This window comes from Enhydra lutris, unplaced genomic scaffold (genome assembly GCF_002288905.1).
Source record: "Enhydra lutris kenyoni isolate GAN:26980312 unplaced genomic scaffold, ASM228890v2 scaffoldscaffold5, whole genome shotgun sequence".
Lineage (NCBI taxonomy): Eukaryota > Metazoa > Chordata > Mammalia > Carnivora > Mustelidae > Enhydra > Enhydra lutris.
This window is the reverse complement of record NW_019154089.1, coordinates 33710687-33737723: the sequence shown is the minus strand read 5'-3', so window position 1 is coordinate 33737723 and position 27037 is coordinate 33710687. Positions and strand designations below refer to the sequence as shown.

Sequence of the window (27037 nt, the reverse complement as noted above, 5' to 3'; positions counted from 1 at the left end):
TGCATTCGTACCCAGGGGAGCACAGGAAGTTCTGTTAGAAGATCCCATCAGTTTGAGTACACGTAACCAAGGTTTGGCTCCATTAACCTTATAGTCAGACATTCTGGTGATGGAAGTGAGTGACATTTACATTTGAATAAACTCTGCCATTATGTTCAAGATGGGGGCAGTTAGTACAAAATGCCCAAAAGCTGGTTATACATTTTCAAGTGACAGAAGATGACTGTAGGAGAGAATTCCCGTTTGATTCTCTCAATAGTTAGTTTAGGTACAAGATGTTCTTTTTTTAAAGTTCTCTAAAAATGATGAGAAATTTCTCAACTGTGCATTAGCTTTTAACCAGTAGTGGGATTTCTCTTAGGTGGTATAATGACTTCAAGTATATATTCTGATTCCATCTGTACCAACAACTTGCTAGACCACTGTGCAAATCAGTAGACCTCTGTGAAAATCTATAAACTGTGGCTATGGGAAGAGTTAACCTGAGCTTCTCTTTCCAACCAATTAATATCGTCCACTGGCATTTGCTGCCCGCTTATCATATTTCCCCTGCCTAATTAGCATTCTTGCTTAAGAAAGTCTCTTGTTTTTATTCATTCACGCAGCAAACATGTATTGAACATCTGATCTGTACCAGGCACTGCTCTAGATGCCAGGACACATCAATGAATAAAACAGAAAATGTCCCTGTCCTCATGGAGTCAATACTCCAATGGGAGGAGGAAGACAAGGGACCAAATGAGTAAAAGAGATTTTTTCACATAGCGATAAACACCCTGGAGAAACTCAAACAGGGCTCTGAGAAGGAACTGGCTAGATTGGGTGGTGGGATGACTTACTGGTTTTTTCTAGAAGCACAACTTAAGACAAGGATTCAAGTACAAGTGGTTTCTTTGGGTGCCAATTAGGGAATCCAGGAAGTTGGGAAGGAACAGGATGGCATCCAGTAAAGGTGCACAATCATGATACGTACCCCTGCGGGAGCCTGCTCCCTTAAATGAACCCCGGACATCAGTATGGAACCAGCTTCAGGGTTGTCTCTGCTGTGTCCCCTCACCCCCAGCCTCCAGGGACAGGATTCTGGAGTATTTACCTATTATCTTTCCATCTGTCATTGGTTGAGTGCTGCTCTGAGTGTATTAATTCCCACAGGGTTGAAATAATAGGTATTTGCAGTTAGTGTAGAAAGTGAAATATCAGTGTGTCTGGGTGGCTCAGTCAGTTAAGCATCTGTCTTCAGCTCAGATCACGATCTCAGGGTCCTGGGTTCAAGCCGTGCATCAGGTTCCCTGCTCAGTAGAAAGTCTGCTTTTTCCTCTCCCTCTGCCCCCTCCCTCCCATTTATGCCCTCTCTCTCTCAAATAAATAAAATCCTTTTTCAAAAAAAGTAAAATATCAGTGTATGAAGGGGAGTGGAAATGAGCAGGTACTTACTGATAACATCTACCACAGGGTAGGAATTGGATCTTTAGGGTAAGGGACCAAGAAAGACCTTTCTGAAGAAACTGCATATTGGCTGAGATCCTAAAGACAGAAAGAAGCCAGCCAGAGAAAGCACACTTTGAGGCAGAGAGAATACCTAGGACAAAGGCTCTGAGGAGAACTGAGCTTGAGTTATTTATAAAATACAAATAATAAGCAATCAGAACTATAGAGGCACTTGGTGGGGGGTGGGGGGAGTATCTTGGAGTCACAAAGTTGTTTATGACTAGATCTTTTAAACAAGGAACTAGGTAAGTCAATGAGAAATTAAGAGACTTGGATGGTATCATAAGACTTCACTGTATATACTATGCTACATATTTACTTGTTTATTGTCTAGAATGTAAGCTTCATAAGAGAAAGAACTCTTTTTATTCACTGTTAGAATAGTGCACCAGAGATTCTCAAAAATGTTTGTTGAATGAGGAGTAAAGACCTCCAGAAGACCTTAGTTCTGGCCCTTGCTCTGCCACTGACTCACTGGATGACTTGGTGATCAATTCTCCCACTTTGTCTCAGTTTCTTTGTATGGAAAATAGACACAGAATTTCTACCTTTTAAAGTCATAAAGTGAAACAAGGCCACAGATATGAAAGTTCTGTGCACTGTGGAATACATTATACAAATACCAGGTTTCCCTTTTAAGTCAAAGGCCTCCTGAATTTGAATGCATCTCACCGAAAGGGAAGGAAAGATTTATTCCTGTTAAAGGATCCTTTGTGGTTGTTACAACTGATCAGGCCTCACTGGGTAGGGAAGAGCTAGTCTGTGGAAAGAACATAGAGGGAGGGATGGTCAGAATCCAGACCAGAATCCTACCCCTTCCACAGACTTGTTGGTGACCTCTGGGAGCCTACAGGAACTTCCTCCTGATGGATTTCAGACTCTTCTTCTCTCAAAAGGGTGGAGATATGGGTGGTACAGTAGAGAGTTCCCTCCTTATGTGTCTGTTCTGTTCCATATTTGTGGCATCATAGTAACCCCATTCAGTCTGTACCACACACTTGAAATGCCATCACATCGCTTTTTCTCCCCAACTTCCTAACCTTCATTATTCAGACAAGAAACCATCAGGCAACTAGTCCGAGGTAGTTTAAGGGCTGTAAATGGCAGAGCCAGCACTTCAACCTAGGCACGGCTGGTTTCTCAGCAAGTGCACTTAACCACTGTACTAACTGTGTACAAATTAAGTGATAACCTTCAGAAGGAAGGGAGGCACACACGTCTCTCCATTCAGCCAGTTTCACTTTATGGAACACGATGGAAATCCTGTGATCCTCTAGCATGATTCAATTGATTTATCCAGGCAGCTTGGTCTGACTTCTTTCCCCTCCTCCCTGCACAGGGTTTCATGGATATTGACTTAAACAAATTCAAGGAGAGTGGAGCAAATGTGACAGGTTTCCAGTTGGTGAACTACACAGATACCATCCCAGCCAAGATCATGCAGCAGTGGAAGAACAGCGATGCTCGAGACCACACCCGGGTGGACTGGAAGAGACCTAAGGTGAGGGGATAGGCAGCAAACAGCAAAGGACCAATCTGGTCCCTTCCCCTGCCCCAGATTTCTGGGCAATCTTAGACTTTAGGAAAGGATAGCTTTCTAAAAGGAGCAAGCTAAGGAAAATATATACATAAAAATTAAGAGTATGCTGTAAGGGTTGGACAATCCAGAATGACAATGGTTTAAACAAGATAAATATTTTGTTTCTCTCTTTTATAAGCAAAATTCAGAAGTCATCAATCCAGGGCTTGTACACTGGCTTCAGACCTGTCAAACACTGAACCTTTCTCTATCTTCTTCTTCTGCTATCCTCAGGATAAGGCTTCTGCCTTATAGCCCAAAATGGCTGCTGAGGCGCTGACCATTAACTCAGTATTCTATCCAGCAGGAAAGTGAAAAGGAAAATAAAAAGCACAATGGCTTTTTTTAAGAGCCCCTTTCAGAAGTCGCATAGATCTCCTACTCACATGCTTTTGACCACATCTTAGAAACCTAGCCCCAGCTAGCTCTAGGGGAAGCTGGAAAATGGCGTCTCTGTTCTGGGCACGGCCTCCATATTGCACAGGTCCGGGTTGGGGGGATGCTGTTTGTATTCATTTCTTTGTGGATGGAGCCTTCTTGAGTTGTGCAGGGAACTAGCCCTTTATCCGGTCAGCCACATACCCAGCTAAAAATCAGAGAAATCTAAGCAATATCCAGCTCATCTCTGCCTCAGAGCGTCCACTCCCAGTTATGTAGGCCATCTCCCCCTCACTCCCCAGCCATGAAGCTCTAAATCCTATAGCCGAAATCTATTTTGTTTGGTATTCGATAGTGGTTTAGAATAAGGATAGCAGGTAGTTTTTCTTTGCCATGTCAGACCCAGTAGCTTGGCAGAGGCTGTGTGGAACACTGTGTAGAGGATACCGAGGCCAAATTTGTTTATCTGGAGCAAACAGGGAATCCTTGGCAACCTTCTCTTGCCACTTGGTCAATTTCTTTTTGCAAATGGCAAACCACTGCTTCTCACCCCACTCTTGCTCAAACTGATTCAGCAATTCAAAAATGAAGATTTATTTCCCCTATGATTTCACTCATATGTGGAATTTAAGACACAAATGAGTATAGGGGAAAAGAGGCAAACCATGAAATAGACTCTTAACTATAGAGAACAAACTGGGGGTTACCAGAGGGGACATGGGGGGATGGGGGGGATGGGCAAAACAGGTGATGGGGACTAAGGAGTGCACTGGTTGTGATGAGCACTGGGGTGTTGTATGGAAGTGCTGAATCACTAAATTCTACACCTGAAACTAATATTACCCTGTATGTTAACTGGAATTTAAATACAAGCTTAAAAAATGAAGATTTATTTCAATATGAGCTTAAGCAAACAAAATCACAAATGTTGGGGCACCTGGGTGGCTCAGTGGGTTAAAGCCTCTGCCTTCGGCTCAGGTCATGATCCCAGGGTCCTGGGATCGAGCCCCACATCGGGTTCTCCGCTCCGCAGGGAGCCTGCTTCCTCCTCTCTCTCTGCCTGCCTCTCTGCCTACTTGTGATCTCTGTCTGTCAAATAAATAAATAAAATCTTAAACCAAAATCACAAATGTACTTTAAGGCATGAACAAACCAACGCCAGTTAACATGTGAATACTCTGCCCAACTTCCAAAAGATTGGACATTATAAAAATTAGTAAATGTAATACCTATAATTTTTCTCTTAAAATGTGAAAGACTCATACTCAAAAACTGAAAAAATATTCATATATTCATTCTACAACTCTCTGTTATGAACTTAAAATGTGCCAAAGAACAAGCTAGGACTGGGGACAAATTAATGAAGAAGACAGACATGAGTTCCAAAGCCAGAAAATAGTGTCCTGGATGGTTATCCTGCTTTGTTAGCCCCCTTTTAGGCAAGAGGGGAGAAATTGAGAGTTATCATGAATAAGCACAAGGGGAAAGCGTGCAGAATATAAACCTGCCACTTGTGAGGCACGTGCGAAATAATAAAGAGCTTACCTTTCTTGGATGATTTTTTCTTCTTTTACTGCCACAAGAGATAGTGGAATAAATAGTTCCTCTTGGCCCCCAACTGGTGACTGTAACACAGAGAAAACCAATTGGTTTTCCATGGACTGTTTCAGAACTATAGATGTGCAGCATTTACTGCATGCATTCTTTTTCCAGTTGAACCAACATTTTAAAATTGCAAGATGGCACACAAAAATCTAGAATTCTGGCTTCCCTTGGAAAGTCACAACTGGCAACATGGAGCTCACAACTGGCAAGATGGGTTAATGAGGAGGAGCAGCAGCCCCCATCTGAGGCACAGACACTTCCGGGTACCCACCGCCCCCAGCTCCTCCCACCCCCCATGCCCAGCCCCCTGCTGGCGTTCTCAGCACCAGGAAACATTCTCCCAGACAGAGCTCCCACCTGCCTTCCTGTCAGCTCTCCCTGACACCTAACTGTCTCTGTTCCTCCCACCAGTACACCTCTGCGCTCACCTATGACGGGGTGAAGGTGATGGCTGAGGCTTTTCAGAGCCTGCGGAGGCAGAGAATCGATATATCCCGCCGAGGGAATGCTGGGGACTGCCTGGCTAACCCAGCTGTGCCGTGGGGCCAGGGGATCGACATCCAGAGAGCTCTGCAGCAGGTGAGGCGGGCAGAGGCTGCCCCTTCTCACGGGAGCCTTGTAGGGGATTTCAGCATCCGTTTCAGGTGGGATGGAGCTGTTTAAGAGAAAAGATAGAGAGCATGCCTGAAGTTTGGACAACCATGGCATTGTGTTGGCGGCTCCTGGCATACATGGAAGCTCATGTAGAAATTTTTAAAAAAATAATATGGAGTTCCTGGGGCACCTAGGTGGCTCTGTTGGCTAAGCAGCTGACTCTTGATTTTGGCTCAGGTCATGATCTCAGGGTCATAGGATCAAGCCCAGCATCTGCTGCCCACTCAGGGGAGTCTGCTTCAGGAGACTCTCTCTCTCTGTCTAAAATAAAGAAATAAAAGTTTTTTAAAAAATAGTATAGAATTCCCAATAGTGTAAAAGCTGTATTTTCCGCTTAGGGTTTATGCTGAAAAGGAAAGCCAGGGCTTCTGCAGTTGGAAAGGGGACTTGAAATATGTAGGGTTGAAATCCAACCATTTTAGCAGTCTCCTGGAGATCCCTCACTCATGCCATGGTATTCTGGCTGTCTTCGTTACCTTTGCTCCATGAGCACATTTCATGACGGGACCCTGACACAGTTTCTCAGTACTTGTGATCCTATTGTCTTGCTTCTCAGCACTGCATTCGTCAATTTTGCTTGCACTGAAGAACAGTTAAACAACAGAGGAAGAAAATGGCCATGCCCATCCCAATCAACTGGCTATGCAAAGGATCCTTCGGCTGAATCTAGATTCAACAGGGAAGAGTATAAATATTAAATTAATGAGACATCTGCTGTGCAAGCTGGATGAGACAGTGGCACACATAGGCATGTATTTAACATTCCTGGTTTGGAAGCTTTTGGGAGCTTGTCCTCAGCTTTATCACTCTCAGAGCTTCCGGAAGTCTCTCGAAGTCTCTAGAAACACCTCGAGTCCAGGCTGTGATTCTTGAACTACAGATGAATAGATAACACCGTAGGATGCCTCTGATGCCTCCCGATAGGAAGGCTGTATTTCCAGAGGGGCCTGGGCAAAGAGGGTAGTGCCAGCTCAAAAGAATGTCAGAGTTTTAGGCACAGTGGCAAGCCAGCAGTGGCAGAATATTTGGATACAGAGGCCACTCATGACCCACCCTCCACCCCGTCCAATGGACTTGCCTGGATAAGACCGGTTTTACTTTTAAGGCTAAATTCAACAGAAGGTGAATTGGGGCTCCCACGGGAAAAGAGGAGCATTTCTGAATGAGGGAGAAATGTAGAGCAAAATGCACAACCACCCCCATTTGTTTTCCAACCACACGTGCGCAGCTCTAGCAATTTTCACAACCTGGAGAAAGAGACGAGAAAGGAACATCACCAGCTGTTCCTCTGCCTGGATGAAATGCCTTTACATGGAGGAGAACATGTAGTTCTGTCCTTTGAAAGAAGCGAACCAGCAGCCATGTGACTATAGGAGGAACACGCTAAGGGGTCCGACAGCAGACATCGGGCAGCTTCCGGGTGATGGCCAAAGATGCAGCATCCGCCTTCTGGCTTATTTAAAATGCTCTTCCTGACTTCACAGTCGAGACAGATTCTGTTTGCAATATGAGACTGGTTTCAGAAGGTCCCAGGGACTTGCCCTCGGCTTCACCACCCTTCCAGCTCCTTTTGCCTCTCCCATCTTAATGACGTCCCTGTCGGGAGTTTATTCTGACACCACCATAACAGTGACAAAGCCTAGGAGGCAATGTGGGTGGCAAGAAGGGCTCTGAGCTGGGCGGCAGGAGAGCTGGGCTCCAAGCCCAGCTGGGCCCCTGGCTTTCTGAGCGACCTTGAAATACTCATTCAGATTTCCTATACACTTCCCTTTCCTTTTCCATGGCAATGAGGAAGATGGAGAGATCACTCCCAAGTTTCAACCGGCTCCAAGCGTTCTAAGCATCTTTTTCTCTCTTAGGGTCTAAACCACATCTTTCTGATTGTCAAGGATACTCAGTCCTCTGCTTCTGTCTTCAGTGGGGCTTGGGAGGAGGCAGGTACCTTAGTCAAAAGAATATGACCTCTTTCATACTGTCTTTAAGTCAAGACATGTGTCTGCCTCCCTGGCAACCAGTCGGCTGTTCCCTGAGAGGCTGTTGTGCGTTTTGGTCTGGGGCCAACTACTGGAGATAAGAGAAGGCAAGACCTACCCCCAGGAAACTCTCTTCAGCCTCTATTGGGGGGTGGCGTGGGTGGGGGAGAACTAGCCATAAACACAAAACCCCAACATTCTGATCCTAGGATCAGCTATTCAAACAGATTCCTTTTTAAATCTTTGTTAAGAATCTACAATCACACACACACACAAAAATCTACAATCACAAGAATCTGTTGATGAATGAAACCTTAGAGATTACTGACTTCCATTTTCTCTTACTTTATAGTTGAGGTAGCTGGCCCAGAGTGGGCAGTAACCCAGCCAGGGTCAAACAACAGCTTAGCAGCAGAGGCTGGAGGAGACACCCATCCTCCTCCTGCCTCAGGCCTATCCTGTGGACCCGAGCCTTTGCTTGGACATATGGAGTTCTAGGGCCTTCCACAAAATCACAGCCACTGTCCAGACCTTTCACCTTCTAGACCCAACTCTTGAAAAACTCATGCCACTGGGGAGCAACTGTGTGCCCACAGCAGGTGAGGTAAATCCCACTGACAGCCTGTGAAACCCGTGGTTGAGGGCTCAGGTCTCTGCTACCCTAACCACCGGCCTTTAGGCCACACATTGGAAAGAGGCCTGTAGTGTTCAACTTGTGTGAGAACTAGGCTGCATGTGACTTAGGGCTGAAGGATAAGCCCATCATTCTAAAAAAAAATGGTACGGCCAGGGCACCTGGGTGGCTCAGTGGGTTAAGCTTCTGCCTTCGGCTCAGGTCATGATCTCAGGGTCCTGGGATCGAGTCCCGCATCGGGCTCTCTGCTCAGCGGAACCTGCTTCCTCCTCTATCTCTCTCTCTGCCTGCCTCTCTGCCTACTTGTGATCTCTCTCTGTGAAATAAATAAATAAAATCTTAAAAAAAAAAAAAAAAAAAAGAATGGTACGGCCAGCTCTGGTGTGTTGAGGGGTTCCTAGGTACATGAGGTTCTCAACATACTTTACATGTTTGGTCTCATTGAATCGATACTCTGAGGTAGCTAGTTTTATTAATCGTGCTTTATAAATGGAGCAAATGAGCTTCAGATGTATTTTTTAAATTTCCCGAAATTACATAGCTGGTTAGTGGTAAAACAGTAAAATTGGAACTCCAGCCCCCATCAGCTTGCTACTCACTGTGTGTACGTAACTACTCTGAAGTCTTGGAGGTCCAGGCCAGCAGGGGAGACACAGTGGTCCAGCTAGCAATAGCACATGCCCTTGAATAGTATCTCTGCACCCCCATAACCTCACCCTGCTGTAATTTCCCCAGCAACAGAGTGAAGGTCATCAGCCGCCTGCCTGCCCCATGCCTGACAGCCAGGGAGCCTTTCAGAATACTAATGAGCCCACATCCTGGAAACCCCCAGTGCTCCAGGAAGGAGTGGACATTTGGGTGCCCATAAGTCAGCTTCTGGCTGGCAGAAAAGAGCCAGCTCCCCAAGTCAGGCTGTTAGCATTTGGATGTCTTAGGCCCCTTGAGGATATGACTTTTAAAAGCTCTGGACTCTTTTTCCCAGAAAAATGCACACATGTAGATACACCCATTTTTGTATGACCAGGAATCAGAGGACGATGTACACTCCTAGAAGCCCATCCCAGGACTTCAGGTGAAGAATAGTTTCCCTAAATAATAATCACACCTCTAAATCTTTGTGTTTGCAACCTGTCAGCCAGTGATCAAGCATATCAAAGTGAAGGCATCCCCAGAATTCTGCCAGGTGAGATCTGGGGTGGTGTGGGCATTGGGGGTATAAGACACAGTTCCTGCCTTTCAGGACTCAAGACCCATTTTTCAACGGAAGACAAACTCAAGAAATGCTAGCTATAAAAGTGTGGATTAAGGGCTAAATAACACAGCCAAGCTCTCAGTCCTTTGGATGGTCACAACAGAATGCCATGACTGAGGAATGTGGACATCAACACAACTTACTATAAGAATGGGACTGGGACTTTAAGTAAGGAGACCATATAATTTATCATCCAAACCAGGACACTTACGAGTAAAAGAGAAAGCTATTACCAGTTATTCCTGAACAAGAGATGTAGACTGAAACTAGCCCAAGCCAACTGAGATGGATGGTCATGAAAGCCTTAAAGGAAGGATAAATTCAAACAAAGAGTGCATTGGGTTTTGGAGGGTATGGGTAGAGATATAAATCATATCCAGCAAGAGACCAGAGTCAGGACATCATGCTTTGCTGTTAGGGAGTTAGGAAGAGAAGAGCTGGGTTCTCACCATGGCTCCACCAAGCTCTAGCTTGAAGATCTTGGACTGACTGCTCAACTTTTCTGGCACTGATTTCCTCATCTCCTAAATGTACGTAATTCTCTTAGCACTGCCCGTCTCATTGGCTTGTCACAAGGCTCAAAATAAAACAAAATGAAACAAAACAAAAAAGGAAAAGAAAAAGAAAAGAAAGAAGAATGTATAAACTTCTTTGAACATGGGGGCAACTGAATGAGATAATTAAGGCCAAGTTATTCTTCCCATTGTACAGATGGGTAAGTGGGAGCTCAGAGGGATCCTGAGACTTGCCCTGGCCAGAATAAACAGAATGTGGACCACGGACCTAGTCCCACACCCAGTGGGCACTCAGGAGGAGGGGCCAAGAGGATGGGATCCACCTGAAAGGCAGCCACAAAGAGGTTACAGAAGCCCTGGGTCCAGAACATCTCTGCTGCCCCCCCCAGAAACAGGGGGTGAAGAAATCTATAGCGTTGATGCCTCAAACACTGGAGACACCAACCAGCACTCTTCAGGCACCAGGCAGGAAGGAAAAGCTGTCCTTTAGCATCTCATTGGCAGCGGACTCTGAGCTGACCCCCAATGGCACTTGCAGGAAACCACAGCTAATTTTCTATTTTTCACAGAGGGAGCTGGCAGGCGCCAGGATGGCGATGGGAGTTCCAGGAAGCAAGAACTAAGGGGAAACTCAGTCTGACCCCAGTCTCCCTCCGATGGGTGATGGGGGGATGAAGGCCAAAAAGCTCAGCTGTGACAGATAGGACAGCAGTTTCCGACGGCCCGAAGTGGACATTTCTGAGAAGCTGCTGCTTCTGACTATGAATTCAGACTGTCCACATAAATGGTTTTGGGTTGAGCCTTTCAGTTGACCTCTCCTTGCTCTGCCATCATGGAAGGGTAATTCTGGGATATCTCCTTTCCCATGCTTCAATTTATTTCAGCATGTGTAAGTCTTGGCTTCTCCCAACTAGATGGTAAGAGCCTCCAGCTGCCCCATACCTCTCACAACTTACTGTAAATCCTGAACCCAAGTGCCATAAGCTCAGAGTCTCAATACTCCTATCTGTAAAATGGGCAAAGTAACTGCTGCTCTTGCTCCTTACTGGGTATCTCTGAACGTCAAGTAAACATCTTCCTGTGAAAACACAGGACAATGCAAGAGTCCCACAGGTATGGAGCCTAGAATTTTGCTAATGATTTCTTTTGGAAACTGAGAAAGGCTTGTAAAAATGACAGTGACAAGACCTCCATTTGTGCTGAGAGAGTCCCTGCTCTGAGATAACATCTAAGTAGACTGAAGGCTTCAATGTTAAAGTCATCTTATTTGTCCATACCTTACGCGCCCTCCCACCCCATAGTCATAGCAGCAACCGTCCTCGTCATCCTCATCATTCAAATAAGGTACACTTTACATGGAACATTCATGTCCAGAGAATATGTGAAGCACTTCTGTTCTTTGAAGAGAAAACCAAGAAACAGGGAGGCTCAATGACCTGTTCATGGCCGAGTCATTAGGCATGACCAGGGCACGGCGGGGGAAATGCCCAGCGGAAACAGCGGGTGGCAGTGGTAGGCACGGAGACCATACTGCCGGGCACATTTCGGAGCCTAGAAAGACAGCACTGTCCCCTGTCTGAGAGGCCATTTGGCATCATCAGTGAAGATACTGGAATGTAACAGAAGCCCTGGATTTTAGGCCTGCCTTTGACCCTGGAAAGTCTTAAGTCTGGAACAAATCAGTTTACCTTCCAGAGATCTGGTTTCTCCCACGTAAGTGAAGATCAGCTCTAAATGGCATAACTCAGGGTTCCTGTATATGAAGATGAATAGGCATGGAAGTGTTTCATAAACATGAAACACTTGGCAAATGGTGGTAGTTCTTATCGAATCTATTACTAACAATAAAAATAACAGCTGGTCTTTGTTGAATACTCACCACGGGGCCAGCATCAATCATAAAATATCTCCCTTAATCCTTAAAACAACCTTAAGACATAATTAACTCTTAATTGGTCCCATTAAACAAGTGAGGAAACTGAGTCATAGAAATATTACACAGTTTATACTAATATACCATACTGATAATTGATGTGATATGTGAGACTGGGGCCGAAGCACAGATGCCCATTTGGATCATTAATGACACCCCTCTTTCTGTTTGGGAAAAACGGTCATCTGCACATGTGTCTCAGTCTTTTTCCCAAATGAGTTACATAAACCAGCACTCAGAACCCGAATGAATGGGAAAGCCAGAGATGGGCAAGAGATGGCAAGGTGAGAAGGAGAAGTTGCTGACGGACTGGGATGGCTCCCTCCCTCTCATTCTTCCTAGGAGGATCTGTGCTTTGTTTTCTCTCTGAAAGGCAAAGCCAGCCTAGACTTTTCCAGAGTGAGGATTTCATCTGAGAGAGTGAAGAGCTTGCTGTATAATTTGTTCAGTGCTCTGGGCCTGTCATGGCCTCCCCACTGAGACTTCATACCCAAAGGTGATGAGAGAGTCATCCTCAGAGCAGTCAGTCTGCCTCCTTCCCTCCAGCCCTCCCTCTCCGTCTCTCTCTGTTTCTGCTCTCCCACCCCTTCTCTCAAATACACACAGACACCCCAGCTATTCTTATACCTTCTGAGGGCACAGGAGCTACTCACTGTCAGAAAAAGGTAAAACCCTGTAAGTCTTCCTTTTAAGCTCTTTGAAGGGGGAAGTAAACATTATGGGGTTATAGGGCCAGGTTCCTGTTGGTGACAGGTAGACACTCATCTCACTGGCCTTAGGCCAGACTGATCTGAGGACACATGGTGATGGGTCACCATAAGAGAATGTGTTTTCTTGTACCAGAGCAGATGACATACAGCTAGACTCATCCTTCACTGGAGGGTGGACTTGGGTGAGAATTACTGGTCATCTCCAGAGTGGCAGACTTGGCCCTAACGCTCTTGAATCTCACGTGCTGACCACTTGACCTTTTATATGATCTTGAAGATGTGAGGCCACGGAAGTTTGATCTGACTCATTTGTGGAAAAGAAATCCCATGTAGCCTATTTGGGGCTGAACACAAATTTTGTTTTAACCAGCTGAGGCTTGTTTAAAGCCCTGCATGTTCTGGTCTTAACATGAAGACAGGGCTGGAATTTTGGCAACTGGAGGACTTAGGTGAACCATCCAAGGTCACTTTGGTTTCCCAGGGTCAAATTCAGGTCTCCCAGTTCCAGGTCTTCAGATTCCCACATTTTTATTCCCCAGCCTCACAAGGGAACTAAGAAACCATATTCAAAACCTGAGGCATTGTAAGGCTGCTGCTTCTCCTGACTCATCAGGAATGGCACACTGGTCCCTTTCTTTCAAAGACCTCCTCCTGTTTCTCCACAAAAGGCGTGTGTCTGAGGGGCAGTGCCATCTGTGGTATGGTCATCATGGGGGTTGTTCTATTAGGGATGGTGCAGAGATTTCTTCTCAGAATCTACTTTGATCCATGGTTACTATATGCTTAAGGCAACAGACGAAATATGTTTCCAGGATAAATCTCAGTTTGGTAGGAAAGAGAACTGTGCTGTCATGGCGATGTCTGCTATGGGCAGGGAAGTAGCAAGGGTTTTTAGTAGCCATGTTATTCCAAGACCTCCTCCCATGTAAGCTTCTCAGGTTCTGGATTTTTGCTTCCACAGAAAAAGCAAACAAGTGGAAGTGGGACTTCTGAGATCATAGTTCACTACTTGGCTTTCCTTTCCAGGTGCGGTTTGAAGGCTTGACAGGAAATGTGCAATTTAATGAGAAGGGACGCCGGACCAACTACACCCTCCACGTGATTGAAATGAAGCATGATGGCATCCGAAAGGTAAAAGCTGCCTTTGCTTCCTTTCCAAAGGGAGGAGAGGGCTGAGTGGTGCAGAGGGCCAGAGTGGAGGGCCTTGTGAGCCCCTCTTTCCTGGACTTGATCTCTTTGAAGAGACTCAGGCAATAAGGATTCTAGACTCAGCTCTGCCACTAACCAGCTGGGACTTTGGGCAAGTCCCTTTCTCTGAGAATTAATTCACCTGATTGCAAAATAGAGATAAAAATCTCTACCTTTGTCTAGGGTACTAGTGAAGATCCAAAGGATGGGAAAGCACTTTGAAAATATAAAGTAATCATTGTGTATGAAAGCTACTGCTTTCCCTGAGGGATTCTGAAGAATTTGAGAATGACGGTTATTGATGAAGTAAAACCATTTCCTCCTGATTCACACTTGATTACATCTATATGCGTGTGCATTTATGTATTAATATATAGTAGATTTGTGTATAATTTTTTAGACTACATTCAAGTCCTTGGAAAAGCATTCACAATTTTACCAGACCCTGTGTTCTCTGGGCTCTGTCAGTTTCTCCACGCTTAACCTTGGACACTCCTTCTCTTCCTCTCATGATTCCAGTCATTCTGGTCGACTTTCACTTCCTTGAATATATCATGTTCTTCCTCCCCTTGGAGCTTTCACACCTATTCCCTCTGCCTGGAACTCTCTCTACACCATTCCCCTCTTTTTCTAGGGCAACTCTTCCTCTGCCTTAAGCACTTAAAGTAAAGGTCACTCCCTAGGGAAGCCTTCCCTGCCCCTGCCCTTGCCTCATGGCAGCCTCTATTTTTCTCCCCAAGGTCACCAGCAAGTCTGTGGAAGAGGTGGAATTCTGGTCTGGATTCTGACCTTTCCTCCCTCCATGCTCTTTCTGTCACATTCTTTATTCCTTATGGTGGCATGATGCAGTGGTAAGAGGTATGGATGGCATAGTACGGCAGAATGTTAGAAGGTTACCATGGATCAGAGCGTTGACTCTGGAATCCTGACACTCAATCCTGGCATCACCCGCCACTTATCAGTCTGACTCTGGACAAGTTATTCAGGTTCTTCATGCCTTAGTTCTCTCATCTGGTAAATGGGGATCACCATAAGTAATGTCAACCTCATAGGCTCATTGATAGGTTTACATGACTCCACATGTGCAGAAGTTCTAAGTGCTGGGCCTGGTACATTGAAAGCAGGGTCTTCATCTCTCAAACTCAATGCTCTCTGTGCCTGTGATGTCAAATACAGTTGCTACTAGCCATTACGGCTTTTTATTTTTTTGTTTATTTTTTTTATGTATTTGACAGAGATCACAAGTCGGCCGAGAGGCAGGCCGCGGTGGGGGAGCAGGCTCCCCACTGAGCAGAGAGCCCCATGAGGGGCTCAATCCCTGGACCCTGAGATCCTGACCTGAGCTGAAGGCAGAGGCTTAACCCACTGAGCCACCCAGCTGCCTGCCGTGCATGGCTATCTAAATTTAATTTTTAATTAATCAAAATGGAAAAGTCAGTCCCTCAGTTGCACTAGCCATGTAGTAAGTGCTCAAGGGCCCCATGTGGCTTGCAGCTACCATACTAGTCAGCACAGATGGAGACTGTTTCCATCATCGCAGAAAGTTCTACCAGACAGCTCTGCTTATGCTCTCTGTCCCATAAACCCAGACACTTTGCTCTCTTGTCTGGAAGCTCACCTTCCATGTCATAATCTATCTGACCACATCCCATTCACCAAGGCTATATCCATTTCCTATCACAGACCACAAGTTGTGCTGGGGACCCCCTGGGCTAAAATCAAGGTATTAGCAGGGCTGTATACATTCAGGAGAATCTGTTTCTTTGTCTTTTCCACTTTCTTCTAGAGACCGCCCATATTTCTCAGTTCCTGTTACCCTTCCTCATCCTCAAACCCAGCAACATCGATCTCTCTGACCCTTCTCCCATCCTCACATCTTCTGACCACAGCCAAGAAAGGTACTCTGCTTTAAAGAATCCATGTAGTTAGTTTGGGCACACCCCACCCCAGATAATCCAGGATAATCTCCCCATCTCAAGGTCTATAACCTTAATCACATCTGCAATGTCCCTGCTGCCACGTCAGGTGACATGTTACAGGTTCTGGGGAAGGAGCATGGACATCATCAACAGGGCCACAACCCTGTCTACAACAAAGTCCAGGTCTCAATATCTCTCCTGTAGCATCATGCCTTCCACACCCAGTAGAAGCCATCTCTTGCCCTGCTGTGTTCCCACAGCACATTGGACTCCCCAGGACGTCAGCACACTGCCCCCTGTTACAAGGCTATTTACACAAAGCCCATACTCCTCCTAGACTGTGAACACTTTGAGGGCCCAGCACACATTTCCCACCTTTTACTGGGCACACGTCAGGACCCAGCTACCGTAAGCGCACTCCCTCTGCTAACTTTCAGCAGGCGCTAAGCAAGGGCTCCCTGTCTGGCTATGACGATAACCATTGGGGCCTAACCACTTTCCTAACCACCTCTGGCATGGTGATCGCACAATGGCATTGTCCTTGGGGACTAAATCTGCTGCAAGTACTGCTCATCCAGAAACAGTTCAAGTCTGAGTTCATTTCTCTCATCCCCTGTTCTGACTCCTGCACTGGAAAAGACATCTGCTGGGTTACTTAGCTCTTCTAATCCTCAATCTCCACATCTGCAAAATGGAGACATATCATGTTTGTACTGGCAGCTGATCCTTGTTTAGTGAAAGTTACCTAGGTGAGCGGTTACTGACAGATATGGCCAGTGGCCGGGGGTTAGCACGTGACTAAAGTCTGAACACACTGGGATGACTTGTTTATCTTTTTCAAAGAATTTCAGTCTTTGGTGTGGTTGTGAAAACTATCAGCCTTGGTGATACAGCTCTCCTTTTCTCCACGGATTAACGCAGGCAGGCCAGCCCAGTAGGCTGCCTAAGGTCTCACAGTGAGCTATGAATAAATGGGGACCTTAATTTGGGCCCCATGACTCTCCAGGCCACATTCATCTTGCTGCAGCCACTGTCACAGCTAAGTGGCTCAAGTGACACAACTGGAACATTTCCAGTGACTGGTGGCCCGGGGAGGGTGAAGGGGAGCTCAGAGTACTTTGCTGACCTCCTTCCCAGGTTATGTGACCTCCTTCCCAGACCATCTACCTTTCTTTTTTTTTTTTTTTTTTTTTTTAAGATTTTATTTATTTATTTGACAGAGAGATCACAAGCAGGCAGAGAGAGAGGAGGAAGCAGGCTCCCCTAGAGAGCAGAGAGCCCGATGCGGGGCTCGATCCCAGGACTCTGAGATCATGACCTGAGCCGAAGGCAGCGGCTTAACCCACTGAGCCACCCAGGCGCCCCCCCATCTACCTTTCTGATGCAAAGAAGGGTTGGGAGGTGTCAACCCCTGCAGCGTACAGGAAAACATGGAAGTCGTTCTTTTGTGGAAGGCCTTGGGCAGGCAAGCGAGCTGCTCCTATGTAGCAAATTGCTGACCATGGTTGCACCTGGGCTCTCCCTCAGAGTCCTCAGAATGGCCTATTTCCCTCGGGGAAGAAAAAAATACTGCTATTTCCTGGTGGATAAAATGGGCATGTGTCTACTATCTGTGAGCAGTTGGGAGTTTGTCAGAATTAAAACATGGATGTTATCCAGTTCTTTTCCCTCCAGGGTAATGGGGTAGTTGAAAATAAAGTCAGATTCTTCTCTATACATGAGCAGCAGGCTAGATATTTTGGGGACATAGTGGTGATGAGATAAGGACAAAGAGAAGGCAGAGGCTTCTACGCTGGCCCTGTCATCACCCAGCGGGGTGGCCTTACGTTCCCTGGGTCTTTAAAATGAGTGAGAAGTGCTGGGCTGTGCAACCCCTGATTCCTGTCTGCACTGATGCCTTGGATGCCAGTGCAGGTGACAGCATCTTTGTCAGCCTCACCCCTGACCCTAAGCCTGTAGTCATACTGTCCCTCTCCTGGCTGGACTGCGGCTTCCTCAGCGTGAGTGGGGTTAGGGACCCTCCCAGCTGACCAAATGACCATTGGTGTGAGCTTCCCCAATCACTCCTCCTGGGAATAGGGGTCTCAGCCCTTTGCATTGACCCTACGCCTCACCAGAGACTGTGGGGAGCCCCCTCATCTCCTCAAGACTTGCACTTCATCAAGAATTCTCCTCAGGAGGCACCGTAGCAAGATCAGCGGTTCCAAACTTCTGGGAATAGAAGAATTACCTGGAGGCCTCGTTAAAAAATATAGATTCCTGGGTCCCAACAGCTGGACACTCTGCTTGTAGAGCGCAGAGAGGAGGCTCATGGGTGTCCACATTTAAGAAGCCTGCTCCTGAGCTAAGAAGCTAATGGTGCTCTAGGTGGTCTGGTGAGAAACACTGAGAATGGGTCTGAGCATGGGCTTTGGAGGCAGACCTGCCAGGATTTAAGTCTCTGCTTTGCTCTTCGTTAGGCACGTGACCTAGAACAAGTTACCTCGCCTCTCTGGAGCTCAGTTACATCATCTCCTCCAAGAGGGGGATGGATAAGATCCTGACCTGCACAGGACTGCTGTCAGAATTACAGGCAACAGTGCCTCCTGCCCCCGCTGCTTGCAGTGAGGGACGTGGAAAAGTAGCACCTGCCACAGAGTGGATGTTCAGCAGGTGTCTGCTTTGTTTCAGCTCCCTTCTTTAGGCCACAGGGATTTGATTTGATTTGATTTTTTTTTTTTTTTTTTTTTTGTGGTCTGCCTTGAGTTTGAGTGAATCAGGCCATATGAGCCCATAGAACGGACAAATCACCAAACAGAAAGAACAGAGTAACCTTAAAATCCCCGAGCAAATGGCTGCACTTTATCTTTCAGATCCCGAGGCTGTTTTTCACCTTAACTTCCCAATGACTAAATTCTTGCCTAGACCGTGGGTTCCAGCATCCTTTGTTTACAAGGAATCTGACTTTGAGAAAATCAATTCCTCCCGATCTGTGGCCTCAGGCCTTTTACTCAACCTCCTAGCAAAGTAATTTCTTAGATTCAAGAGTGACCTAGTTGTGCTTGTTTTGGTGAATATTACATGGCCCTACCTGATATATGTCATAAAGAGGAGTGGCTGCTTCTTGCTTTGGGGCCTCGGGGACACTCTCCTGATCTTCTGGCCTATATCCTTGGCACTGATGTGCCAACACACCCTCCAGGTATCTGGGGCCAATCTGACATCCCTCTGAAATGTGCATGCTTCCAAGCATCCATCCATCAGACATTTAGCAGTTTCAGATGCCGAAATCATCACTGGCTCTGCTAACGCTGAATCCTCGGGAAATCTTGTTCACCAGAGGGTACTGATTTTTAGAGATCTCTGTCCGAGATCTAAAATGCCTGGCCAAATTCAGGTAAGATCACAAATTCTGATAAGTGGCTGCCGAGTAAGAAGGGTAAGGGAGGTTCATCTTTCATTGAGGGAGCAGCACGGTGAACTGAATCATCTTTACATCATCACTGGTTCTATAGCTATCTACCCACCAGACTGCAGACATCTGCTTCTCATAACAACTTGACTTGAGTCCCCCTGCTCTGCCCTGCCCTGCCCTGCCCCAAGGTTCTTATCCCTGTTCTGCCCCTCCGTGTAACTGCAGAGGACAACCTGGGCAGGAAAGCAAAGTGACACAAAGTCCTGCTGATGTCAAAAGTAATCTAAAGAATTCAGAGCCCTCCATTCCATAGGATCTTTGGAAGTTTTTCTAGAAATCCTGACGACCCAACTTTGGACATGCTGAATCCTCTAAGACATCATTCCAACCCAAGCTTCTCTCTCTGTTTCTAGCCAGGAAATAGACCCAAAATCCCAGGCCCCCTCCACACCTACCTGGACTCGTTCAGGAACCTCCTGACCTATTACTTGTCCTGCCTTCAGTGTCCTTGCCCTTCTACAAGTCCATTTTCCACCACATGAACTGGGGCAGTCATTTTCAAATGTGCATCAGGCCCTATTGCTCCTCTGCTTAAAACTTTCCACTGCCATGAGCTCTTGCTCCTTTTTCTCTAGCTCATCACTCCGCAGCTGCGCCAATGTTTTTCTGTCCCTTTACCTGATGGTCTCTATCACTGCAGTTTCATGTGCTGCCTCTCCCTGTCATTCAGGTCTCTGCTCAAATGAAGTCACTTTGGAGAGTCTGTCCTCAACCAAGCTATTTAAAGTGGCCCCCACCCATCTGGCACAATCACATTACCCCATTCCATTGTTTACTTAATGCTTAGCCCTTCTGATATATTCCCATTGGTTTATTCATCTAGACTAGGGTTGGCAAACTTCAGCGTGCAGACCAAATCCAGCCCACCACCTGCGTTTGTGTAACGCATGAGCTAATAGTTTTTACATTTGTAATGGCTGAAACAAATCAAAAGACAACTGTTTCATGGTATGTGAAAATTTTACAAAATAAAATTTCAGTGTCCATAAATAAAGATTCTTTGGAACACAGCCCCATTCATTTGTTTAGATGAGGTCCGTGGCTGCTTCTGCATGCCAGCCCGGAGATGAGGAGTTGCAACAGGGGCTGTATGACCCACAAAGCCCAAGACATTCACTGTCTGCTTCTTAACAGATGAAGTTTGCTGACCGCTGGCCTGGATATGTATTGTCTTTCTTCCCTTCTTCTCCACCTCCCTGCCACTAAAATGTCAGCCCTCTAAAAGCAAGGAGCACAGTTGTGTTCTTTATTATCTCCTCAGTGCCTGCAGTATATTGACACATAGTAAGCACATGCAAATAAAGGGTTGTTTATTAAATGAGTGGCCAGTGTACTTACTGGATGTCGCTGGGCAACCAGACTGCCTACTGTTCTGGCCCATATGTCCAGAGATCTGCCAGCAAATATGAAAAAACATGCTGGCAACTTTGAAGTAACACTTAAAGCAGAATTCAAAGTCCTACATAAACGTATTACGTTCACATCCTTTGAGTGTATTAGTTAAGATAACCCTAGGATTGCATGGAGCACTGGGTGTTACATGCAAACAATGAATCTTGGAACACTACATCAGAAACTAATGATGTACTGGGCGCCTGGGTGGCTCAGTGGGTTAAGCCGCTGCCTTCGGCTCAGGTCATGATCTCAGGGTCCTGGGATCGAGTCCCGCATCGGGCTCTCTGCTCAGCAGGGAGCCTGCTTCCCTCTCTCTCTCTCTCTGCCTGCCTCTCTGTCTACTTGTGATCTCTCTCTGTCAAATAAATAAATAAAATCTTAAAAAAAAAAAAAGAAACTAATGATGTACTAATGATGTACGGTGACTAATGTAACATAATTAAAAAAATAATAATAACCCTAGGTTCCATGATGGATAAACTCGGAATTCTTAGCTGTTTAGTGCAATAGATGTTTCTTATTCTCCTGGTGACCAGTTTGGGGGCTGAGGGCTCTGGGTGAGACCCAGGCTTACAGAAGCTCCACTGTCTGCTGCATCTTTCTGGCTGTCAATATCTAGCTAACAAAGAGGAAGACCCTGCCCTGGAGATTCGGGGGACCAAGGCTAGAAGAGAGATACATGACTTCTGCTGCATTCCATGGGCCAGAACCCCATCACCTGCCCCACCTAGATGCCAGGCAGGCTGGGAATTGTAACTGCTGGCTAGAGAGCCACTTCCCACCAACACCTCAATGCTAGGGAAGGAGAAGAAGAATCCCTGCTGGTCATTTAGTTGTCTTAGCCGCAATACATTTTTAAAAATGTATCATAATGTGTCTCGTTTTTGGAGGTCCTAACTATGGTTGCAGAGGCAGATGTGTAAATCTGACTTGCCAACTGTGCAAGGTAGATCAATGGAATTTACTGCTCTATAATCATCTCTTCTTAGACTTCATTCACTTAAAAAAAAAAAATCTGATCTAACATCTAGACTCATTTCCTACCTTCAAAGAATCTTTAGAGGTAGATGGAACAGGAGATCAAAAATTATAACTGGTCCCAGGAGAAGACCTCTCACTGTTAGAATTGTTTAAATCCCCTTCTGAATAGTGGGCCCTATTCTTTACCCAACCACTAACTCTGATTTACTTTCAGAGAGAATCAAAGGTCCTGCATATCCTCCGTAGAGAATCAAAGTGCTGTATAATAATCCAACCCATTTCTCTAAGAAAGGAAAATTTGCTCTCATCTCTGAAGTGGAGTGTCTCTTCAAAAAGCTTTGCCAACTTTCTTTGCATCGAGCTGTGGAACCAGATTTCTCAGCCTGCTAGCTTACATGAGGTGCAAGCCGGGTTCTGGTATCACCCCGCTCTTCTGACTGGCAATATTGTTTTATTTCCCTACATAGAATAAACTTGTTTACAACATTTAACTATTCCTCTAGCTTTTGATATCAAAGAAACCATATATAAGCCAAGCTATACAATCATTTTAACAGATTTCAATTTAACACTAGTGCCATGATACTGGCTTGGAAAGACCACTGTCTTTAAAAATTAAAATCTCTTTCTAAGCCATACAGATCTGGTCTATACAGGTTTATCTTGCTTCCCCCTCCCCTTTTATTAAAATAATGTGGGATTTTGGAGCAACGTTTTATAGTTTAGGGAACACTTACCTTAGGACATTCTGCATGTAAATAGGGTTACTTGTCAAATGAATTTGAGAAATGTTCTATGATATATACTTCTTTTGGAGATTGATAATTTTCAAAAAGTAAACTGATCCTGAAATGTCTTATACCACAGAAACCTGTTAGCCTTCAACTAGGCATTACCCTACTGAAATCATTTCTTAGTTTACTGACAACGTAATATGAGCCGCACACCGTGCCCATTGTGGTACATGCATGAACTCATTTAAGCCTCAGCAGCCCCAAGAGACAGATGCTCTATCAGATAGTCAGATACTTTTGATGTATCTGTTCTACAGAGCAGGAACTGGGGCCCACTGAGGTCAGGTAACTGGCCCTAAGGTTAGTAATTAGGAAAGTCTACCTTTTATTTTTTTTTTTAATTTTATTTATTTATTTTACAGACAGAAATCACAAGTAGGCGGAGAGGCAGGCAGAGAGAGAGGGGGAGGCAGGCTCCCCGCTGAGCAGAGAGAGACCGATGTGGGGCTTGATCCCAGCACCCTGAGATCACGACCCAAGCTGAAGGCAGAGGCTTAACCCACTGAGCCACCCAAGCACCCCGGAAAGTCTATCTTTTATCTTTTTTAAAATTTTTTTAATTTATTTTCAGCGTAATAGTATTCATTGTTTTTGCACCACACCCAGTGCTCCACGCAATCCATGCCCTCTCCAATACCCACCACCTGGTTCCCCCAACCTCCCGCCCCCCGTCCCTTCGAACCCCTCAGATTGTTTTTCAGAGTCCATAGTCTCTCATGGTTCACCTCCCCTTCCAATTTCCCTCAACTCTCTTCTCCTCTCTAACTCCCCTTGTCCTCCATGCTATTTGTTATGCTCCACGAATAAGTGAAACCATATGATAATTGACTCTCTCTGCCTACCTTTTAAACCATGTCTTTCTATGCTAGAGATTTATTTCTTGACTATCAAGCCCCCACTTTAAAAAGGCAATACCTAATAATACACTGTAAATTTTAGATAAATTATTTGCCTGTCAAAGGAGGCAACTGGCTCTGTACTGATGGTTTGAGTAGGAGCAGCTAAACCTGTGCTAATTGTGAGGGAGGTAGGGAGGGAGGAAAGAAAAAGGAAAAGAAAAGGAAAAGGAAAGGGGAAGGGAAGGGAAAGGGAGGAGGGAAGAAAAGAAAGGGAAGAAGGGATAGGAGGAAGGAAAAGGAGGAGAAAGGAAAAGGGAACAAAAACCCCTTAGCATTATCTATGGGTAAAAAAAATGATATTTACCACCCTTCCCCCAAGTTTGTGTAGATCATATTAAATAATCTAACCTTTGAGGTCAATTCCCTGGCTTCTATGTCCTGCCACTAATCTGCTATATAATCTGTATAGGTCAGATCATTTGATTTCCTCAGGTTTTCTCATCCCATCTGTAAAACACAGAAAATCCCAAGCCTGTCTGTGCTATTTGCATGTCACAAAGAGCGAAAGAGTTAGATGTTGTGAAAGTACCTTGGAAATTGTTTAAAAACGTGCATAGTGGTACACTACAATACTGGTTTTAAACATTTTCAGCCAGAGGGCTCCTTGTTAAAGGGAATCCCAATATGTGAAAAAGCTAAAAAACCAGAGCTGTTTTAAAGGAGGGATGAGGAACCCAGAACTTGCCCCCACTTCCTAACCCCTCACCCACCTTCCATAAAAGCGGGGAAAGGTCCCCACAGATGCCCCAGGGTTCCAGGGAGAACTGGCCTAGGAAAGTGAGGGAAACAAGACTCTTATCCTGGTTTTGCGCGAGTCCCCTCGTCTCTTTCTATAAAAGGAAGGGATTAGAAGACACAATTCTTCATGCCTCTTCCAGCTCTGATGTTCTGGAGATCTAAGTTTCTGGTTCTTGTGTCATTAGAGAGAAATTTTTCCTTTCATGTTCACTAAAGGTGCTTCACACAAGCAACGTGCACGTTCCTGCACTGAAGGCAGATATTGGCCCAGTGTCCCGAGAGACAGGCCTCTCAGCGGTCTCAGCACTGACAGGGTCCATTGTGGAGGTGTGCGTTTCCTTAACAAACATTTCCTAAGCTGCTTCTCTGTGAAAGAACATGCTGTGATAAGAAAGTCATCCTAGAAGGAAGAGACCTTCAGCTTTGTCCACCAGGAGCCCACGGCACCATGGAGAGATGGGGACGGACATACAAACAGCCAAACCACAGGACCAGTGGGGACCTCTGGCTCTGTTCACCAGAAGCCCACAGCACTGTGGAGAGATGAGGACCAACCTAAAAACAGTGTAGGGTGTCCCCAGTGGAGACCTACTTGAGGCACTCAGAGTGGGTAGACAGCTTACTGGAGTACCAAGGGCATGGCCCTGCAGTCAGCCTTCCTGGCTGAGATCCTGGCTCGTGACTCTCCACATCTCCATTTCTTCATATTTAAAATGGGAATGAGGGGCGCCTGGGTGGCTCAGTGGGTTAAGCCTCTGCCTTCGGCTCAGGTCATGATCTCAGGGTCCTGGGATCAAGCCCCAAATCAGGCTCTCTGCTCAGCAGGGAGCCTACTTCCCCCTCTCTCTCTGCCTGCTGCCCTGCTTACTTGTGATCTCTCTCTCTCTGTGTCAAATAAGTACATAAAATCTTTTTTTAAAAATGGGAATGATAATTAAGTACCCACTTCATAGGTTTTTGTGAGGATGGAAGAAGTTAAAACATAAAAGAAAACCACTTAGGAGAGCGCCTAAAACCCAGGAGGCACTCACTAACTGTTAACTGAAATGATTCCCAGCCCAGAGTCGTGCCCCTCATAGCAAGAACAGCACAGCCACTTTCCAGCTGCATCACCTTGGGCAGTCACAAACTCACAAAGTCACAAATGAAATGGCACAAAAACTTTAACACACTCAGTATCTGATGTAGCAAGAACGTAATCGGTGTCAGCAGTTATCATCCTTGTTGTTAACGGCAGTGAGATCGCAGAGAGAACTGCTTCTTTCCAACCGAGGGAACGGAGAAAGACATTAAGGTGACAGTGCTATCTGAGTTGACCATTGGCGCATGCCTCAGCCCTGGGAGTTGGAGCTGAATTCTGGCCAGTGGGCAGCCTGCTCATCCTTCTACGTGTGCACTTCCAGTTCTCTTTCCCTTTGACCCTATGTCTACAGGCAGCAGAAGGACCAAAGAACAAAACACAACCATCCCATGATAAGTAGAGACAGAGACCAAAGTGTGTGTTTGTGTGTGTATGTGTATTAGCCACACCTTTCTGCTCTTCCCAAAACTTCCATGACTCTGTTGCCTTCAGGATAAAGTCTGTTCTCTTCTGGCTGGCCCATGTGCCCACTGCCCTATTGCACCAACCCCATCTTCTAATCAGGAGCCACTGAACTTACAAATCTAGTCAGAGTCCTGCTTTCACATCTTGACCCATGTTCAAGTTCTCTCCAATCTAAAAGGCTTGGACCCAACCTCTTCATGATCTCATGTGTTGCATGTGTCATCGCTTTCCAAATAGGCTGGGGGACTTCTTAGGAGCAAGGACTAGCTCTTAGACTTTAGTATCTCTCTCAACCTGCCAAACAATACTCCCAGTGTTTTAGCTCAGAGCTTTGCACACAAGAGGGATCCAATAAATATTTGCTGAAAGACCTTGCAAAATGAGCCAGTATAAATAACCTACTGATTAAAAAAAAAAAAAAAGTTTTCAGCCAGTATTTTTAGGCACTCATACATCCTCAGTATTAAAATAGTTTGTAATTGGAAACAAGAGAAACAAATGTTAAAGGATAAAATAATCATCACCTAGGAAGTTAAATCTAGATAGAAAAATACAGTAAATCTAAAAAGAAAGCAAAAGGAATGTAATTTTTAAGTTGTATGATTCCAACTACCATTCAGAATGAGCTCAGGAAGAGAAGGATTAATAGGCAGGAGGAAAAAGGGGTTTGACTTATAAACATCTGCAGGAAATTGAACTTCCACAGCCCTGGCTTGCATTGTACAAGTTCAGCTGCTTTAACAGTTAAGTCTGCCCTGCTTAAAGGGGGGGCAGTTTCCAGGCTCAGCTCATCATGGTGAGGATGTTCATAGGGATGGGGCTGGGAGGACCTGGAGAGCATTTTATCTCTCTTTGTTTTTATCTACTAATACTTTAGAGCCTGATGTGCCCAGTATTGTATGGTGTGATGCCAAGGCCCTTGCTTTTTGGTCTGGTGTTGGCTGGTCCACAGGAGACCAGTCCTGAAGAGCCTGGCTCATCTTCTGTCACCACCTTCCTCTCCTTAACAGATTGGTTACTGGAATGAAGATGATAAGTTTGTCCCTGCAGCCACCGATGCTCAAGCTGGGGGGGACAATTCAAGTGTCCAGAATAGGACGTACATCGTCACTACAATCCTAGTGAGTACTCGGTCCTTCATTGAGGTTATCCGGGATGCAAACCAGACCAACACAAAGGTCTTCCCCAGGAGCAAAAGTCAGTCACTCTTCTTGCCCAAACTGTGCCATAGTTAGAAAGAGGGAGTAGGAAAGGGAAGAAGTCAGAGAGGCCGTTTTCAGTGTGGCTTTGCCGTGATTTCATTTTGTATCCTACGTATTGAGCTATAGTTTCCCCGTATATAAAACATAATGGTGAGACTAAAATTATGGTGTTTCTCAGACTTTACATTCCCTCAGCAGAA

General features: G+C 45.6%; 1 protein-coding gene across 3 annotated transcripts in view; it reads left to right on the top strand.

Annotated features, from left to right (window-relative positions):
• The window catches only part of LOC111140968 (glutamate ionotropic receptor AMPA type subunit 1), a 304242-nt gene that overhangs the window by 180010 nt on the left and 97195 nt on the right, over positions 1-27037 (top strand). For all 3 annotated transcript variants that reach the window (XM_022493249.1, XM_022493250.1, XM_022493251.1), the window contains 4 exons: positions 2828-2989; positions 5462-5629; positions 13748-13852; positions 26646-26756. In XM_022493249.1, coding sequence (XP_022348957.1) covers positions 2828-2989; positions 5462-5629; positions 13748-13852; positions 26646-26756 — 546 coding nt within the window. The remainder of the gene's footprint in view (positions 1-2827; positions 2990-5461; positions 5630-13747; positions 13853-26645; positions 26757-27037) is intronic.